The sequence below is a fragment of the Dipodomys merriami genome, unplaced genomic scaffold, assembly GCF_024711535.1.
Source record: "Dipodomys merriami isolate MVZ:Mamm:240054 unplaced genomic scaffold, mDipMer1.0.p SCAF_176, whole genome shotgun sequence".
NCBI lineage: Eukaryota > Metazoa > Chordata > Mammalia > Rodentia > Heteromyidae > Dipodomys > Dipodomys merriami.
In genome coordinates, this window is record NW_027203115.1 from 1,057,730 (window position 1) to 1,078,279 (window position 20,550).

The 20,550-nt window shown below is 38.1% G+C and overlaps 1 protein-coding gene, 1 non-coding gene and 1 pseudogene across 2 annotated transcripts in view; 2 read left to right on the forward strand and 1 right to left on the reverse strand.

The window, feature by feature from the left end:
• Ap1g1 (adaptor related protein complex 1 subunit gamma 1) overlaps positions 1–20,550 on the forward strand; it is an 80,598-nt gene that overhangs the window by 44,373 nt on the left and 15,675 nt on the right. The window contains exons 7-19 of the mRNA XM_070026222.1: positions 396–491; positions 940–1,020; positions 1,177–1,275; positions 5,830–5,885; positions 6,821–6,934; positions 7,989–8,129; positions 9,033–9,087; positions 11,281–11,403; positions 11,575–11,664; positions 12,479–12,606; positions 15,093–15,197; positions 18,278–18,419; positions 18,613–18,739. Coding sequence (XP_069882323.1) covers positions 396–491; positions 940–1,020; positions 1,177–1,275; positions 5,830–5,885; positions 6,821–6,934; positions 7,989–8,129; positions 9,033–9,087; positions 11,281–11,403; positions 11,575–11,664; positions 12,479–12,606; positions 15,093–15,197; positions 18,278–18,419; positions 18,613–18,739 — 1,357 coding nt within the window. The remainder of the gene's footprint in view (positions 1–395; positions 492–939; positions 1,021–1,176; positions 1,276–5,829; positions 5,886–6,820; positions 6,935–7,988; positions 8,130–9,032; positions 9,088–11,280; positions 11,404–11,574; positions 11,665–12,478; positions 12,607–15,092; positions 15,198–18,277; positions 18,420–18,612; positions 18,740–20,550) is intronic.
• On the reverse strand, positions 2,118–4,222 carry LOC138829710 (small ubiquitin-related modifier 2 pseudogene; annotated as a pseudogene).
• LOC138829764 (small nucleolar RNA SNORD71) lies at positions 7,242–7,327 on the forward strand. Its single transcript, XR_011372723.1, has one exon. It is a non-coding gene; the product is annotated as a small nucleolar RNA SNORD71 (small nucleolar RNA).

The window sequence follows — 20,550 nt, forward strand, 5'->3', positions numbered from 1 at the left end:
TATACAAATGTTTGAATGAATAAATGCTGAACATTTTTTGCCACGTGTGTATGTCAAGTACTATAGCAGTTGAAAGGAAGTATGCCCATAGACATCTGTTTTACATGATTAAAATAGGCTTTCTGGTCAATGTTGTTCATAATAGTTTTGCATATATATCTCTGGAGTAAAAATAGTGTAGTTTTTTTGTTTTGTTTTTGTCCAGACAAACTACCTCCTTCTTGGGTTTTGGCATAAGTACTCCCAAATTATGTTTTTCAGATATCCACCATATGTTTATATCAATAGAATTTTCTTGGACTCAGATCCTTTTTCTAAACCAAAGGACCTGCTTATTCAAGCGACAGTCTCATATATTCACTTTTTTTTTTTTAATGCATCTTTCTTTTCTACAGCTTGTGCCCCAGTTAGTTCGTATTCTAAAGAACCTCATTATGTCCGGATATTCTCCAGAACATGATGTTTCTGGTATCAGTGACCCTTTTTTGCAGGTAAGGTTGAAAAAGTATTTTGAGTATCTAAGAATTGAATGACTTTTGAGTAGACTATATTTTTTCCTTTAGTTTGGACTGTATGGAAATTTTGTAGTTATTAATTATATTAATGAGTAGACAAGAGACAAAGTTCTTCATTTATTTAAGCTGAAAGTTTTAATAGAATTAATTGTTCCTTCCTTACTTGATTATCACTATAATAGGTTTCTGCAAATTGTATTATTTAACTTTGAGGTAATGAAGGGGGGGGTAGGTTGTCTGATAATATAATTAGATGTAGAAGCATATTTAGCTTCTAAAAAATGTTTAAAATCCTTCTGTTTGATTATTGACTGTTTTACTGGGGTTTACTAAGAGTTCATTTAAGTTATTTGAATTTCATGCCAAGTTAGATCCCTTTTTGCCATACATAATTTGTTGATGATTCTCATATTTTGTACATTAGGTACGAATCTTACGGTTATTAAGAATTTTAGGAAGAAATGACGATGACTCAAGTGAAGCTATGAATGATATATTAGCACAGGTGAGTTGGCCCAACTTGGATTGTAGCACATATTCATCACATAGTCATGCGATTACTAGTTGGAACAGATTTTTGTCTACTGTTTGGAAATGTCTACTGCTGGAAAATTTTGGAAGCATTATCTTATCACTTATACATTATCTCCTGTTTTTTCAGGTTGCCACTAATACAGAGACTAGTAAAAACGTAGGAAACGCTATTCTTTATGAAACAGTTTTGACTATCATGGATATTAAATCAGAGAGTGGACTACGAGTAAGTCTTTATAGATCTTTTCTTCCCCCTAGACATTTTATTGAGAACTACTTTGGACTTGAAACTAGATTCCATGTAGAACTTGATTTTACTATGAAGGAATGATGTAAAAATTCATAATGCTATATTTTCTTTTCTTTTTTTTTTTCATTTTAAACAAGTTTATTTAAACAACAAGACGTTTGACTTGAAGGGAAAACTATCTGGGATTCTTTTTTTTTTTTTTTGGGTCCAGTCGTGGGGCCTGAACTCTGGGCCTGGGCGCTGTCCCTCAGCTCTTCAGCTCAAGGCTAGCGCTCTACCACTTGAGCCACAGTGCCACTTCCGGCTTTTTTCTTTTTGCTTATATGGTGCTGAGGAATCGAACCCAGGGCCTCAGGCTTGCAAGGCAAGCGCTCTACCACTGAGCCACCTTCCCAGCCCCTCTTTTTTTTTTTTTTTTAAAGAGTAATTTACCCCTACTTAAAGATAGATTGCCCTACATGTAACAGCTAAGTACAAAAAAGTTATAAAATTGTTCCTGGTTTTACAATGATAAATGAAAACATTAAAATTCTCTACTCAACCAAGGTATGCAAGGATTTTTGTTGTTTTTTTCTTTTTTTGTTAAAACAGGGAGAGCAAAAGTAACTTACTGAAATATAAAGATAAAACCTGAAATGAGCATGCCACAAATGAAGAAGGGGGATATTTTCGCAGAACCAGCATTTTCCCCCATCTCATCTCCATTTGATGTCAGTCAAAATATACCATTGGCCATTTAGTTTAAAAGAAAAAAAGAAAAGCAATATGCTTTGTGCACATACGCCAGTTACTTTATGTACAGTAAAGGAATGGGAAAGGGGAAAATGAAAGAATAGAGAAAAATATACTGTAGTAGTCAGGATGTGGTGGAACCAAATTGCAGTTTTCTAATTAAGAATGTATTCTTGGTCTATAAGAACAAAGTTCTGGAGAAAAGTAGCAGGTTCCCTTTTTTAGTAGACACCTCCTGTCTGCTGCTGGAACATATCAATTGTATCTTCATTCATTTCCAACTGTGCAGGTGTGTCTGTTTCATTGATTGGCTGCCCATCAAATTGGAATCTGATCTGCCTCATTGACAAACCCTGTTGTTCACAATAGGCTTTCATTAGTTTACTAAATGGTGCCTCTGAATCTTAAACTGCATCATAGAACCATCCTGCCCACCACCTTCAAATTAATATGATCATTGTTCTCAGTCTTGACTCCTTCGTTGGGCTTTTTGTCGGCTATCGCTAGCGCCAGAGTCTCCTCAGATGCCGCGTCACAAAAGAGGTCCCCCTGCACCAAACGAGCACACAGGCAGTACCCATAATGCTATATTTTCTCTATGCAAAATGTAATTTTTCCCCAATGAAAGCTTAACACTGATTATAATAATTACATTTGTAAGAAGGCAGGTGTAATTAGATAGATATTGTTGAAGAGGAAACATTTCAGATTAAGTTTTTTAGGACTACACTGAGTTGTATTCATTATTTCAAAGAAAACAAGACACAATATTTGAGTGATTTTTTTTTTTTTTTTTTTTTGGTGTGGATCCTGGGGCTTGAACTCAGGGCCTGAATGCTGACTCTGAGATTTTATGCTCCAGGCTAGCACTCTGCCACTTGAGCCACAGCTCCAGTTCCCGCTCTTTTAGTAGAGATAACAGTCTCATGGGCTTTTCTGCTTGGGTGGTTTTGAACCCTGGTTCTTAGCCTCCTGAGTAGTTCTGATTATAGGCATGAGGTATCACCACTCAGCTTGTGAATTTCTTTTTGTCTAATGAATGAACATGTAGAATCAGAAAGTCAAGTGATACCACAGGAACACAGGGAGAAAAATCTCTGCCTTATAGTTTTCCCATGTAGCTTTCCCTTTCCATTCTCCTAGAATGAAACTCATTTTTTTTAGATGCTTTATTCATATTCAGATGTGTCTGTAGATACTCATTTTCTTTTTGTCACTTTTAATAAACCTTTATTTGAAATAATTTTAGACCTAAAAGTTACAAAAATAATTACTGTGCATATTGTACTCTTTTTTTTTTTTTTGGTTGGTAGTGGGGCTTGAACTCTGGGCCAGGGTGCTGTCCCTGCGCTCTTCAGCTCAAGGCAAGCTCTCTACTGCTTGAGCCACTGCGCTACTTCCGGTTTTCTAGTGGTTTATTGGAGATAAGAGTCTCATGAATTTTCCTGCCCAGGTTGGCTTTGAACTGCGATCCACAGGTCTCAGCCTCCTGAGTAGCTAGGATTACAGGTGTGAGCCACCATCACCCGGCTACATATTGTACTCTTAAGCCACTTTTACCTAATGTTAAGATCTTGCAAAATGCCGGGTGCTGGTGTCTCACGTCTGTAATCCTAGCTACTTAGGATGCTGAGATCTGAGGATCATGGTTCAAAGCTAGCCTGGGCAGGAAAGTCTGTGAGACTCATCTCCAATAAATGATCAGAAAACTGGAAGTGGCTCTGTGGCTCAAGTTGTAGAGCACTAGCCTTGCGCTAAAGAGCTCAAGGATAGCACCCAGGCTCAGAGTTCAAGCCCCATGACTGACAAAAAGCAAAAAAAGGGGCTGGGAAGGTGGCTCAGTGGTAGAGCGCTTGCCTTGCACGCCTGAGGCCCTGGGTTTGATTCCTCAGCACCACATAAGCAAAAAGAAAAAAGCCGGAAGTGGTGCTGTGGCTCAAGTGGTAAAGTGCTAGCCTTGAGCTGAAGAGCTGAGGGATAGCACCCAGGCCCAGAGTTCAGGCCCCACGACCGGACCCAAAAAAAAAAAAAAAGCAAAAAAGAAAACAAAAAACAAAGCCAACAAAAAAAGATCTTGCAAAATTAGGCATCTTCTAATATTTACACTATATTATTAATTATGGACTTTATTCAGTTTTCTGGTGTTGTTGTTTAAGGAGCCCAGTGCCTGATTCCACATTACGTTTGTCATGTCTCCTTAAGTCTCTTCTAATCCATGACAGTTCCTCAGTCTTTGTTTTGCCATTTACTATGACTTTGACATATTTTATATTATTATTATTATTATTATTAATCTGTGTCAGTACTAGGGCTTGAACTTAGGGCACTGTTTTAGCTTTTTCACTAAAAGCTGGTGCTCTACCATTTGAGCCATAGCTCTACTTCTGGCCTTTTGGTAGTTATTGGAGGTGAGAGTTTCATGGACTTTGCTGCTTGGGCTGGCTTGACAACTTCTTGAGTAGTTTTGATTATAGGTATGAGCCACCTTAGCCTTGCTGAAACTTTAAAAGAAGAAAAATGTACCCCAACTTGTGTCTATTTGATATTTTTGTCATGACTTTATGGATTATGTTTATACTTTTTGGCAAAATTACCATGGAAATAATGTGTCCTCTTCAGTAGATCATTTTATGGTTTAAACTATTATTTGGTTAGGTGTCTGCTGGGTCTCTTCACTGTGAAGGTATTATTTTTCTTTTTTTATATTTAAAGATATTTTGTGACAGACACTTTTAAACCACATAAATAATAATCTATTTATAGACTTTTGCCCATCAGTTTTGGTATTCACTAGAAGCTTTAGCTGTAGTAGTTAATAAGGTGATTTTTTTTTTTTTTTAATATGTGTGCCGGTACCAAAGTTTGCACTCAGACTTTGAGTTTTACTTGGCTTTCTTACTCTCATCTGGGGCTGTATCACTTGAGCTACACTTCTAGTCCAGCATTTTACTGATTAACAAGAGATGGAGTTTTACAGACTTTTTTTTTCTTTAGCTGACTTTGAACCTAAATCCTCCAGATCTCAGCCTCCTGAGTATCTAGAGTTATAGGCTAGAGTCACCAGCTGGCTCTAGGATGATAGTTTTCTATTTTTTTTTTTTTTTCCCCACTGCCTGTTGGTGATCAGCTTATTAATTTCAGCACGTCTCCCTCCAGCTGAAAGCTCCAACTCTCCGGGCTATTTGGTTGGTTCTCTTGGCAAGACAGACCATCTTGAAGCTGTCCAGGTGGCCATTAAGTTAACTCATTACAACCAAGTGGTACAGTGAAATTCCAAGGAATTTAAGAGTTGTATGTGAGGAAATGGGTGCAAAGACTAATTGTATTTTGTAATATTGAAACCTTTTAGAATAACCTAGCAATTATTATTGAAACAATATGTTTTTTACAAGTTCAGATTTTCTTTTCTTTTTTTTCTAACAGTCTATAGATACCAAGTACTACCTTAATTAGTTTCTCTCCGAGGCTAGGAATTGATTTCTTAGGCAGAAACAATATAAACAATATAAACAATATAAATGTTTAATTATTTTTTTTGTCAGTCCTGGGGCTTGAATTCTGGGCTTGGGCACTGTCCCTGCGCTCTTCAGCTCAAGGTGAGCGCTCTACTGCTCACAGCACCACTTCCAGTTTTCTAGTGGTTTATTGAAGATAGGAGTCTCACGGTCTTTTCTGCCCAGGCTGGCTTTGAACCGCCAGCCTCAGATCTCAGCCTCCTGAGTAGCTAGGATTACAGGCGTGAGCCACCAGCGCCCGGCTTAAATGTTTAATTTTTTAACTTATGCTATTTCTTTTTAGGTTCTAGCCATAAATATTCTGGGTCGTTTCTTATTGAACAATGACAAAAATATTAGGTAAGTCAATTGAAAAAAAATGTCTTACATTTTGAGTATTATAAACTTATGATTGTTGTGATTTTATTGAAGGAATATATATATCTATATATATAAATGTGATATAAAATGTGATATGTGTGTGTATATGTGTGTGTATATTTATATGATACAGTTCCAATCTTAGTTTTAGTCTAGCTTTTTGTTTTGTTTTGTGCCACTAGTGGGGCCTGAACTCAGGGCCTTGTACTCTTATTTTTATAGCTTTTTGCTCTCAAGGCAAAAACTCCACTTCTGACTTTTTGGTAATAAGTCTTAATTTCTTGCCTGCTTTTATTTTCTAATCAGGAATATTTTTTCTTTTAAATCATGTTAATCATAGAAATGAAAATAAACTTGTGACACTCTCAATTATGTTCTAAAAATATTTTTAAGCTCAAATTTTTACAGAGCAGTTTGGTCCCAATAAGAGAAGTTTCAAGTAGTAAAATTAAAATAAGTACCTCTTGCATTTTGGGGATAAGACAGCCTGAAAATATACCTATGCTTGTTTTATTTTTCTGTTTGGAAGGCTTACATGTTCTTTGTATAAGCAAAGGTTAATCAAAGCTTTCTGTGTGTGCTGTGTTCTGTACATATGTGCATTCCCTCGTCCTTTGAACATTTTTGTTATTTAGATGAGTAAATAGTCTTGGGGCTTGAACTCAGGGCCTGGATGCTGTCCCTGAGCCCCTTGTCCTGAAGGCTAGTTACTGTTCTACCACTCTGAGCCACAGCACCATTTCCAGTTTTCTGGTGGTTAATTGGAGATAAAATCTCACACACTTTAATGCCTGGGCTGCTTTTGAACTGTAATACCCAGATCTTAGCCTCTTGAGTAGCTAATTTGCAGGGTGAGCCACTGGGCTGGCTTAAACTACATTTTCACTGTTCTTGTCAAACTTCGTTTTATCTAGATATGTAGCACTGACATCTTTGTTGAAGACTGTGCAAACAGATCATAATGCTGTACAGAGGCACAGAAGCACAATTGTGGACTGTTTAAAAGATTTGGATGTCTCAATAAAACGGTAACAAGCTGTTTTTCAGTTCAGTTTTTCTGTTAAATGAAGTGAGAAAAATCAGATTATTGATTTGTTCTGTGTACTTTCCTACTTGATAGTTTGTACTAGTTTTGAGAGAAGAATGTTGACATTTATGTATTTAGTCACTATATTCATGGATGAACTCTCCAGAGTAAATCCTGCTTCAGAAAAACATTGACAAGAGCAGTTTAGGTCCATTAGGAGACTAGTAGGAAATACACTAGTTGTCTTGGTTCTTTGATAAATATAACAGGTACAAATAAGTGGCTAAGTAAGCATCGGTACTATGTTCTGTGTGCTGGAGGATGAAAATAAGGAGTGATCCATCGGCTAAGTGTCTCAACACAATGCTGAAGCTCAAATTACTGACAGCACACATTTTCCATAGTACTTGTACCCTAGGATACTGGAACCAAATGTGTTAGCATCTACGAACACTGCTAGGCAGCCAGGAGCACTCTCAAAAGGCATAAATCTCCTCAATGGAATAATCTGGAGATTCTTTTAGAATTGTAGATATTTGAAAAAATCTAGCTATGGTTAGTTCCAGTTAACTTTGGTTATGTGTTCAAATCCATATCAAAGATTTAAATTGGTCTCTGCAGCCATTCAATTAACAAGCGTTTATTGATAGCCAGTTCTTTTTGTTTGTACAGAACAGGTTAACAGTGGCTAATTGGAGATAAGACTTTTCTGCCCAGGCTGCATTGAACTGAAATTCTCAGATTTCAGCCTCCTGAGTTGCTAGGATTATAGGTGTGAGCCATTGGTGCTCAGCTTGAGATTTTTGAAGGAAAGTGTTAAGACATGATTGAGATTATCAAAACTTTGATTACATACAAATAAATCTCCTTGGTTATATTGCTCATAAAGATTGAGATTACAAGTTTGGGCAAAGACTTTTAATACGTCTGCCAGTGCTTTTGGTATTCGGAGGGAGCATACCTGGATCTTTGTTTTATTCTCGTTGTAATTTCTTTCTTTCTTTTTCTTCTCTTTTCTTTCTTTCTTTTTTTTTTTAATCTTTTTCCCCTGCAAGGCGTGCAATGGAATTGAGTTTTGCTCTGGTAAATGGAAATAATATCCGAGGCATGATGAAGGAATTACTTTATTTTCTGGATTCATGTGAGCCAGAATTTAAAGCAGACTGTGCATCTGGAATCTTTCTTGCTGCAGAAAAGTAAGATTTAGTTTTTAGTTATTGGTAAAAGGAGCTTGGAGGTTTTTGAAAGCATCTTTAAACATGGGGAAAGACTATAAACATTAAAAAATACATAATGTTTATTTCGCTCTCATAGGTATATGAGAAAACCATTATAGCTAGCATTTAAGTATGTTGAGACCAAACAAAATCCCACTTGTAATTTCCTCCTATAGCTTGTCCTTTAACCTTGTGATGTTTTTTTTTAATGAAAAGATAGAAAAGTTACAGTGTCTCAGTAGAAGTTCTGTGTCAACCTTGAAGTAGGAAATACCGTAAGATTTTAGTAATATGATTATTCTTTCTACTCTGATTTTTTTTTTTTTTTTTTTTTGGTCGGTAGTGGGGCCTTAACTTTGGGCCTCGGCACTGTTCCTCAGCTCTTCAGCTAAAGGCTAGTGCTATACTATTTGAGCCACAGCACCGCTTCTGGCTTTTTCTGCTTATGTGGTGCTGAGGAATTGAACCCAGGGCCTCATGCATGGAAGGCAAGCACTCTATCACTGAGCCACCTTCCCAGCCCTCCACTCTGAATTTTAAGGAAATGAGTTCTCAGACCTGGAGTAGTCTGGGTCAAGGCAATATCTGCTTTCTTCTTTTATTCTTTGTACTGTGACTATATGATTTGTTTTCTGAGAAACTGGAACATAGTCCCATTTCTCACCTCAGCCATACTTATTTCAGTATTATGGGAAACATCTGAATTCAACTATATCTCATCATCTTTTGAAATGGTGATTGCTGATAGGTTAGATGTTCAAATGTCAGTTCACCAGGGAACCTAGAAAAGACTGTAGGACAGAGGACAGATGGGGTTTTTGAAAAATCACTGAATATAGTACAGTTTATAAGTTTCAACTTTTCTACCCTTGTCTTTTTCAGGTATGCACCTTCTAAACGGTGGCATATAGACACAATTATGCGTGTTCTGACAACGGTAAGTAGCTTCTTATTCAGTTATGTTAAGTACTTGGATACATATAGAAGTGAGCCAGATAAAGCCCTTGTTCTCATGGAGCTTACGTTCTAGTGGGAGAGATTGGAAATTAGAAATTCATGGAAAAATGTGTAACATAAGTGCTATGATAAAAACCTTAAACAGCATGATAGCAAGTTAGGGTGGGATATATGGAAACTGACCAGTTGTTTTATGTGGAGTAGTGATATCAGGTCCCAGAGGAGGTAACATTTGAGTAATGATCTTGGTGAAGTGAGGAACAAGCCAGGCAAAGATTTTGGAGAAGAATGTACTAATCAGATGGAACAGTGAGCACTCAGACCCCATGTGGCAATAGGTTTGGTCTGCTTGAACAGTTGGGAAATGTTTGTTCTTCCCAGGGCCATTTGGCTGTTTTTAACGTCATTCTTAAGCTATACAAAATTATCAATATAGGCAGATGGTCATAAGTAGCCAACAAGAAGCATACAAGACAAACACTCCATACCAATGATCTCATGCCTCTGACATTTCCTGCCTCTGATGGAATGTGCCTTTTAGAACTGTTAATATACTCATTATACCTCCCGCTTTCCCAGAGTAACATACTATAGTTTGCCTATATGATTTTTAACACCAGGGAGTGGTTGTTCTAGTTGAGTTCTCAATGAATATACTTCTTAAAATTTTTGAAATTTTCCACTTTTGAGCAGAGAAAAACATTTTCTTTATATGCATACACATGTACTTATATGTATATATACAAGTATGTATACATGTATATACACACATGTAGATGCATTCTTTATATATTTTTATTTGTTATCAATAATTATTTATTATATTTATTTTTTGGGGGGAATGCTTGAACTCAAGGCCTAGGTACTATCCTTAAGCTTTTGTGCTCAAGACTAGTGCTCTTACCACTTGAGCCACAGCTTCATTTCTAGCTTTTTGCTGGTTAGTTGGAGACAAGAGTCTCATGGACTTTTCTGCCTGGGCTGGCATTGAATTGCAGTCCTCAAATGTTAGCCTCTTGGGAAGCTAGGATTGCAGATGTGAGCCACTAGTGCCTGGCTATTGTCTGAAAAATTTGAAACCTTAGCCAGGTGCCAGTGGCTCATGTCTATAATCCTAACTACTCAGGATGCTGAGATCTGAGGATAGTGGTTCAAAGCCAGCCTGGGTGGGAAAGTCCATGAGACTCTGATCTCCAATTAACCACCAGAAAACTAGAAGTGGAGCTGTGATTCAAAGTGGTAGAGTGCTAGCCTTGAGCAAAAGAGCTCAGGGATGGGTCTGGAAAGGTGGCTCAGCCCTAGAGTGCTTACCTGGCATGCATGAGGTCCGGGGTTCGATTCCTCAGCACCACATAACAGAAAGAGCTGGAAGTGGCACTGTGGCTCAAGTGGTAGAGCACTAGCCTTGAGCTGAAGAGCTCAGGGACAGCACTCAGGCCTAGAATTCAAGCCCCATCACCACCACCACCACCACCAACAAAAGCTCAGGGACCAAAAAAAAAAAAAAAAGAACCCTTTATAATTTGCCTTTAATTTAGACAAGATTTTTGAATATTAAAATTTTAGTATTTAATTTTTTTAAAGTTTAAAAAGAATAGAAGTAGGCTTATTGCTGAGAATTTTCTTTAGTAGTTTCTTTTTAACAATAGTTGGAAAAATGAACTGGAAAGTAGATGAAACTGGAAATCATTATGTTGAACAAGATAGGCCAAGTTCAGAAGTGAAATATTTCATGGTTTTGCTCATGTGGAATCCCTAGACCTAAAATGAATTGCACAGTGTGTGTGTGTGTGTGTGTGTGTGTGTGTGTGTGTGTGTGTGTGTGTGTGTGTGTGTGTGTGTGTGTGTGTGTGTGTGTGTGTGTGTGTGTGTGTGTGTGTGTGTGTGATATATATGTGTGTGTGTGTGTGTGATATATATATGTGTGTGTGTGTGTGTGTGTATGAAGATAAAATAATGAAACCTACTAAATACTGTTTACAAAAGGTAAAGGAGAAAAGGGGACTAAGAATATAATAGATGGGTGAGTCTGATTAAAGAATATTGCGTATATGTCCGGAAATACCACACTGATGCCTCTGCAATTAATTTACACTAATATTAAACAGAATGTTGATAAACAATGTTACCATTGCTTTGTTTTTTATAGTGATAACTCTGCATTTCCTTTTAGGCAGGAAGTTATGTTCGTGATGATGCAGTCCCCAACTTAATTCAGTTAATAACTAATAGTGTGGAAATGCATGCTTATACAGTCCAGCGCTTGTATAAAGCAATTCTTGGTGATTATTCTCAAGTAAGTACTTCATTTGCTAGCCTTTCTACTTAGAAAACTTTCTATTTATTTTTCTGACTCATCACTATTTCTAACACTGTACATGTACTCCTTTCCTTTATGATTAAATGATCTATGCTTGTCATTAAGTATTTTTGGCAATATTGAAGTCCTTGACTTTTGTTTTTACAGCAACCTTTGGTACAAGTAGCTGCATGGTGTATAGGTGAATATGGTGATCTTCTTGTGTCTGGCCAATGTGAAGAAGAAGAGCCTATTCAGGTACCCCTTGTTAGTTTTGGTTAAGGAAGGGAGAAGAGTGCTTTGGGTTGTGGGAGAGTGGTGTTTAATAGGGAGCTGAAGTTCATGCTTTGAAAACTATTCCAACTAGTACTAGAATTATGTTGGGAAATGTGCTAATTTTGGGGATGGATCATTGTGAGATGTTGAAACATTAATGGAGCTCAGTGGTAAGGTGTTCAGTCCCTAGTACTAAAAACAAAATCCACAAACGTATTAGGCTCATTCCTCTTCCTAGCAAGTGGAATTATTTATTCTTTTACCCTGTGGCTGATGAGCAAGAAGAAATGAGGCATATTTCTTTGTTTTAATTTGCTCATTAGAGGACTGACTTCAGAAAGTTGTGTCTTTGAACTATTCAGATTTTTCTTTATAATTTTTTGCCACTTTATAATATGTGTTTCAGTCCCACTTTTTGTGTTTTCTCCCATTCTTGGGGCTTGAACTCTGGGCCTGAGTGCTCCCCCTTAGATTTTGTGCTCAAGGCTAGCACTCTACCACTTGAGCCATAGCTCTACTTCTAGCCTTTTGTGGTTAATTGGAGATGAATCTCACAGACTTTTCCTGCCTTATCTGGCTTCGACCTCAGATCTCAGCCTCCTGAGTAGCTATGATTACAGGAGTGAGCCTCTGGTGCCTGGCTTGAACTCTACTTTTGACTGGTGGGTTAGCAATGTGCAGGTTGTGTTCAAGGCTCTTGTAATGGTTGGCAGCATTCTGACTTGATTTTGTAAGATTCAGTTATTTAGTGTCACCATTCATTCTGCATGTTTTTGTCCTCTTTGTTTTCCCCTAGGTAACAGAGGATGAAGTCTTGGATATTTTAGAAAGTGTTCTAATCTCTAACATGTCCACCTCTGTGACACGAGGTTATGCCCTCACTGCCATTATGAAGCTTTCTACTCGATTCACCTGCACTGTAAAGTGAGTATTGAAGAAAAGTTGGCTAAATAGGTTGTTTTGTAATTAAAAATGGTTTATTGTGGTTGGCTGTAGCTCAGTGGTAGACATCTGGTTTAGCATGCATGAGGCCCTGGTTCCAATTTCCAGCAAAACACAATACACATAGTGTGCATGCTCACATACATACACAATAAAAATGGTTTATTGTGGAAATTTTCAAGGATAGCAGCAGAGAAAATAATAAAATGAATTTGTATTTTCTTCTTCTACTCATGTTCATAAGGATCAATTCATACCTAATTCTTATTTCATATGTACTTTGTTCTCTGTCCTTATCCCATCCTATCAGAAAATTTTGAAGCTAGAAAGTTAATAATTTATGATTCATTTCTAACACTTTAAAAATAGAGAAAGTAGCTATTTTCACATAAAAGGTTTAGTTTATTATGATATTTTAAGTTATTTGAATAGGAATAAAACGATGAGTGTTCTGTTGATTAAAATCTTTACATTAGACTATTTTTTTCACTATTTTTTGATCATGGGGCTTGAACTCAGGGTCTAGGTGCTGTCCTTGAACTTTTTTGCTTAAGGCCTAGTGCTCTACCACTTTGAGCCACAGCTCCACTTCTGGTTTTCTGGTGGTTAACTGGAGATTTCCTTTGAACTTTCCTGCCAAGGCTGGCTTCAAACCATAATCCTTAGGTCCACAGCCTTCTGAGTAGCTAGGATTATAAGTGTGAGCTACCAGTGCCCAGCTTCACTTATTTATTAGCATATAATACAAAGAGGTTTCATTATATTTCTATACATGCATATAATGGATTTGATAATTTGACTTTTATCATAATCACCTTTCTATTGCTTTTTCTTGTCCTCCTCTCCTCTTTAAAGCTAATTTTAGTGAATTTTCTTTTTTTTCATATTTATATATGAAGTATTTTGTTTTCCAGGCAAACATTTCTTTTAGACCTTTTGCTTTATTTTTTAAAATCTTTATTATTTTTTATGCCAGTCCTAGGGCACAGCTCCTGGGCACACTGTCCTTGAGATTTTCTTTTTCCTCAATCCTTGCCCTCTATCCCATGAGCCACTGTTAGCTCTTTGGTGGTTAATTGGCGATAAGAGTCTTCTTAACTGTCTGCCAGTGTTAAGCTTTGAACCATGATCCTCAGATCTCAATCACCTGCATAGCTAGGATTACAGATGTGAGCCAGTGGTTGCCCAGCTGCTTTTTTTTTTTTTTAATGTAAAATCTTTTGAGACTGTTAATTCTGACTTTTAATATTTGTGAGCTAGAACAATTTGGGTTAAGATGTTCATTCTAAAAGCTTATTTTAAAGATTTTTTTTTTTTTTGTTTTCCTTTGTTGGTACTAGGGTTTGGACTCAAAAAACTATTGTGCCTAATGTTAGGCAGGAGCTCTCCTACTTGAGCCATAGTCCAACCTTATTGTAAAGTTATTAGAGAAGAGAAATGACCACAATTTTTTTTTTTTTTTTTTTTTTTTTTTTTGTCGGTCGTGGGGCTTGAACTCTGGGCCTGGGCGCTGTCCCTCAGCTCTTCAGCTCAAGGCGAGCGCTCTACCACTTGAGCTACAGCGCCACTTCCGGTTTTCTGGTGGTTTATTGGAGATAGGAGTCTCACGGTCTCTCCTGCCCGGGCTGGCTTTGAACCGAGATCCTCAGATCTCAGCCTCCTGAGTAGCTAGGATTACAGGCGTGAGCCACCAGCGCCCGGTGACCACAAATTTATTTTGTGGCATAGTAATTCATACTTTTTTTTTTTGTCAGTCATGGGACTTGAACTCTGGGCCTGGGTGCTGACCCTTAGCTCTTCAGCTCAAGGCTAGTGCTTTACCACTTGATCCACATCTCTACTTCCAGTTTTCTGGTGGTTAATTGGAGATAAGGGTCTCACAGGGACTTTCTTGCCTGGGCTGGCTTTGAACTGTGATCCTCAGATCTCAGCCTCCAGAGTAGCTAGGATTACAGGTGTGAGCCACCAGTGGCTGGCTTAATTCACACTTTTTTTTTTGTAGTGTATTTTAGGGCCTGGAATACTTAACAAACAAAAGTCTAACATAATTATAATAGAATAATGGTGAATGTTAGATGAATGAAGCCAAAGAAAAAATGTTCTGTTTTTGAAAAATTATGTAAGTTAAGATAAATATTAACAATTTTAACCAGGCTGGGCACTGGTCACACACAATTACTAGCTACTCATGAGGCTGAGATCTGAGGATCATGGTTTCAAAGCCTACCCTGGCAGGAAAGTCTGTGAGACTCTTACCTCCAATTAACTACCAGAAAACCAGAAGTAGAGCTGTATCTCAAAATGGTAGAGCCCTAGCCTTGAGCAGAAGAGCTCATGGATAGCGCGAAAGCCCTGAGTTCAAGCCCCACAATGGACAAAAAAGAAGTGAAATGTGATTTAAACATTCTTCTTGCTTGTTTACAATTTCCTTTTGTGTATTGCATTTGATTTATCATTTTATCCCGCAGCCGAATTAAGAAAGTGGTTTCCATTTATGGAAGCAGCATTGATGTGGAACTCCAACAGAGGGCAGTAGAATATAATGCACTTTTTAAGAAATATGACCACATGAGGTGAGCAAAAGAAACTAAGTACCTCTAGCATCCCCATTATGTGATCTCAATAGTCCCTAAAGGAAAATCATTCTGTATGCTGGATCTATTTAGTTCTCATTACTTGACTGCTTTTGTTTTGTCCCATTTTCTGTTTTGCCTAGCCACTAAGATATAAATTTATTGTGTTCTATTGTTTCATTTCCTTTTCCCCTTGGACATGTAAAGTATGTTTCATTTTCCATTTTGTTTGGTTACAGAGTGAGAGGATTGTGTTATTTTTTTATTTTTTGGTAAGATTCTATTGCTGTTTAATATTTTGGTAGTTTCATCTCTTTTTTCCTTCATTATGCAGTATCTTTTATTATTTATATATATATTTTTTAAAGATAAGGTCTTAAGATCAGCCTGGCCTTGAATTTGCAATTTTCCTGCATCAAATATTAGGATTACAGAACTGTGTTACACAGTTAGAATCTTTTTTTTTTTCCTTCAAATTCTTTATTGTGATTTAAGTGATTACATAATTTCCCAATTTCACAGTATTGTGGGATAGTGATGCTTAGTTTAAGTCACAAACACATTCTAACTTTCATGGGGCAAATTGTCTATCGTGGTCTATAACATTTATGAGTTCTATGAGCTTTGCAATACAGTTATTTCTTCCACATGGGTGATATGTACATTTCTTTTGTTTTGCATAGCATCAGCTGTCCCCTCTTCCCCGCTGTTCCCTCCCTTCCATCACTGCCATTGAGTTGCTTAGCTCATTTTGATCAATGTCCAGTGCAGTTGATGGGTCCCGCTGTCGTATGTTTTTCCCTGATTCCCTCTAGTTTTGTGTTGTCCTCCTGGTTTCCTTCCGGTGTGCACATATATACCATATATGTGATCAGCAGCATGGGGTTATTTAGTAGTGATTCAACCAGATGAGTGGAAGTCCTTTGTTTCTTAAGTCTTGTTAATTTTGTCGTTATCACCTTACATTTTGGATTTAACATCCACCTATCAGGGAGACCATGTGCCTCTTTGCTCTTGGCTTACCGGCTCAACATGTTTTTTCTAGCTCCATCTATTTCCCTGCAAATGCCATTATTTTTTAATGGCTGCATAATATTCCATTGTGTATAGATACCACAATTTTTGGATCCATTCATCTGTGGTGGGACATCTGGGTTGTTTCCATATCATGGCTATTGTGAACACTGCTGCAATAAACATGGAGGTGCATGTATCCTTGTATACTGGTTCCTGTTGTTCAGGATAGATGCCTAGAAGTGGTATGATGGGTCATAAGGGAGGTCAATATTTAGCTTTCTGAGGACCCTTCAGACTGCTTTCTAAAGTGGTTGTATAAGTGTACATTCCCACCAGCAGTGTAATAGGGTTCCTCTTTCTCCGCATCCCCTCCAGCATTTGTTGTTGGCTGACTTTAGGATGTGGGCCATTCTGACTGGGGTAAGGTGGTATGCCAGGGTTGTCTTTATTTGCATTTCCTTCACAACCAGGGATGGTGAACATTTCCTCATGTGTTTCTTTGCCATTTTTTTTTTTTTCTTTGGGTCCGGTTATGGGGCCTGAACTCTGGGCCTGGGCGCTGTCCCTCAGCTCTTCAGCTCAAGGCTAGCGCTCTACCATTTGAGCCACAGCGCCACTTCCGGCTTTTTTCTTTTTGCTTATGTGGTGCTGAGGAATCGAACCCAGGGCCTCGAGCATGCAAGGCAAGAAGAGCTCTACCACTGAGCCACCTTCCCAGCCCCTTCTTTGCCATTTTTATCTTTTCTTCTGAGAAGTCTCTCTTTAGTTCCTTGCCCATTTAGTAATTGGTTTGTTAGGTTTGGGAGGGATTAGTTTCTTGAGTTCCCTGTATATACTGGATATTAACCCCTTGTTTGATATATTGCTGGTAAATATTTTTTTCCCAGTTAGTTGGTTGTCTTTCTAGCTTGGTTGCTATAGCTTTAGCTGGGCAGAAACTTTTTATTTTAAGGTAGTCCCATTTGTCAAGTCTCTCTCCAATTTGTTGTGACCCTTGGACTCTGTTCAGGAAATTCCTGCCTGTGCCTGTAAGTTCAAGTGTCTCTCCTACTCTGTCCTGCAGTAGTTTCAGAGATTCAGGTTTGATCTTAAGGTCTTTAATTCATTTTGAGTTGATGTTGGTGCATGGTGATAGGCTGGGGTCCACTTTAGTTTTCTGCATGTGGCCTCCCAGTTTTCCCAGCACCAGTAGTTGAAGAGGCTGTGTTTCTTCTACTGTATGTCTTTGGGCTCCTTTGTCAAATGTCAGCTGACTGTAGTCATGTGGTTTTATTTCTGGATCTTCTATTCCATTGGTTTTTGGGTCCGTTTTTGTGCTAGTACCATGCTGTCTTTGTTATTATGATTTTATAGTAGAGTTTGAAGTCCAGCATTGAGATCCTTCCCATGTCTTTTTTGCCTAGAATTGTTTTGGTTATTCTACGTCTTTTGTTGTTCCATATGAATTTTTGGACTGTTTCCCGTATTTCAGAAATGTACATCATTGCATTGAATGCATTGAATTGCATTGAATTTGTATATTAATTTGGCAGTGTTGCCGTTTTCACTATATTAAGTCTGTCTATCCAAGATCATGAAAGGTCTTTCCATTTCCTAGTGTCTTCTGTAATTTCTTTCTTTAAGTTTTTATAGTTTTTGTTAAATAGTTCTTTTACATCTTTGGTTAAGTTAATTCCTAAATATTTTATTTCTTGGGGGAGTATTGTGAATGGGGTTAGTTAGAATCTTTTTAAAAAAATTACTATTATAAAGGTAATATACAGAAACAGCCAGAATCACCTTCTTGATTTGACTGTTAATATGTGTTGATTTACATTTTGTTCATCCCACTCTACTATTGAAATACATGTTTTGGGTTGTAGGTGAACATTTTTATTTATTCATGGGTTTTTGCATATCCCTAATCCAGTCAGGAATTTAGATCTATGCTTGTAATCGTATAATTTTGAGAGGGGGATGGGAGATTGCTCTCCATGTTAGATTTAAAAATTGTTAATAATTATTGCTTGAGGTAGGGAATTTAAGTTAACTGCCTAGAATTTAACCACTTCAGATTCTTCTAGGTCTGCCCTACTGGAGAGGATGCCTGTTATGGAAAAAGTGACCACAAATGGCCCAACTGAGATTGTGCAGACAAATGGGGAGACAGAACCAGCTCCACTAGAGACTAAACCACCACCCTCTGGGCCACAGCCCACCAGCCAGGTAGTCTTTCACTTGCTTGTATAGGGCTCCTGATGATCCAGTAGTCCAGAGTAGCTTATTTCTTATCTATATTCTTTTAATATTTTGAGTTACTTGATGATTTCCTTCCTTATTTTTAAAAAATTGGAAGAGCTTTGTGTCATATGTAGTTTAGACAAAAACTAATGACTTGAGTTATTGTTTCCTTGTTTAGGCTAATGATTTATTGGATTTGTTGGGAGGAAATGACATAACACCTGTTATTCCAACTGCACCTACAAGCAAACCAGCTTCTGCTGGTGGAGAACTTCTTGATTTACTGGGAGATATCACCCTTACAGGTGAGACTACATGGGAACTATTTAATGCTTGGATGTATATAGAGACCTTGGGGAAAAAGTAATACTGAACACTGACTTTCCTGCATATAAGTCAGTTGAAGATGAAAGTGTCTAAATGTGAAGCAGAGAGTCTGTGGGTTGTTTTTTTGTGGGGGAGGGAACAGTGCTAATGGGATTTTAACTCAGACCCATGGCACTTAATAAGCAGGTACTCTACCATTGGAGCCATGTCTACAGCATAAGACAGAATTTTTACAACATATAGGATATAAGCTGTTACGCTCATTCACTGAATATAATTCATAAGGATTCCTTAGGGTAACTTTTCCTTTGGGAGAATAAACTATTCATAGTATTTTTTACATAGAGAGGACTTTTAGGCTTGCAAGTGTCCCAAGATACCTGTGCCTCTAGTTGGTGTCTCAAGACAGAACTTTTTCTAAGTTTCTTTCTATATATGCTTAGTTTTCAAAGTCTATGGCCATTCATGGTAAGCTATTGATTTACTGCCTACCTTTTCCCCTCCCTTCTAACCCTTGCTGTTATTAAAGAAACCAGAGGAGAAAATATTTATAACTCAAATAACTTTTCATTTGGCAATGTGTTTTTGAGTTTTTGGTCATGTTCTGGTAGACATTTGTTATTGATATGTTTATTATGAACCCCCAGAGTCTAAGAATATCACTGTTTTTTCTCTTGTCATCCTGAATTGCAGTGTAAATACAACTGGAAAAGTGTCTTTACAAGTAAAATTGCGCTGGGTACCTGTGGCTCACACCTGTAATACTAGCTACTCAGGAGGCTGAAATCTGAGGATAATGGTTCAAAGCCAGCCTGGGCAGGAAAGTCTGTGAGACTCTCATCTCTAACAACCAGAAAACCAGAAGTCGCGCTGTGGCTCAAATGGTAGAGCACTAGCCTTGAGCCCAGGCCCAGAGTTCAAGCCCCACAACCGACAAAAAATAAAAATAAAAATGTTAAAAAGAGGGCTGGGAAGGTGGCTCAGTGGTAGAGCACTTGACTTTGCATGCATGAAGCCCTGGGTTCGATCTCTCAGCACCACATAAGCAGAAAAAAAAAGCCGGAAGTGGTGCTGTGGCTCAAGTGGTAGAGTGCTAGCCTTGAGCTGAGAGACAGCGCCCAGGCCCAGAGTTCAGGCCCACGACTGGACACCCCCCCCCCCCAAAAAAAAAAAAAGTTAAAAAGAATGTGCACCTTTTTTTTTTGGTCGGTTGTGGGGCTTGAACTCTGGGTTTGGATACTGTCCTTGCACTCTTCAGCTGAAGGTGAGCACTCTACTGCTTGAGCCACAATGCCACTTCGAGTTTTCTAGTGGTTTATTAGAGATAAGAGTCTCACGGACTTTCCTGCCCAGACTGGCTTTGAACCGAGATCCTCAGATCTCAGCCTCCTGAGTAGCTAGGATTACAGGCATGAGCCACCTGTGCCTCGCTTGTGCACTGGTTTTTACTCAGTTACAGTTGGATATTTGTGTTTAGTTTCTTTCTTTCTTTCTTTCTTTCTTTCTTTCTTTCTTTCTTTCTTTCTTTCTTTCTTTCTTTCTTTCTTTCTTTCTTTCTTCTCTTCTCTCTTTCTCTCTCCCCCTCCCTCCCTCCTTCCCTGTCTCTCTTCTTCTCTCTCTTCCCTCCCTCTCTTCCTTCCTTCCTTCCTTTCTTCCTTCCTTCCTTCCTTCCTTCCTTCCTTCCTTCCTTCCTTCCTTCCTTCCTTCCTTCCTTCCTTCCTTCCTTCCTTCCTTCCTTCTTCCTTCCTTCCTTCCTTCACTTGAACTTTGGGCCTGGGTGCTGTCCCTC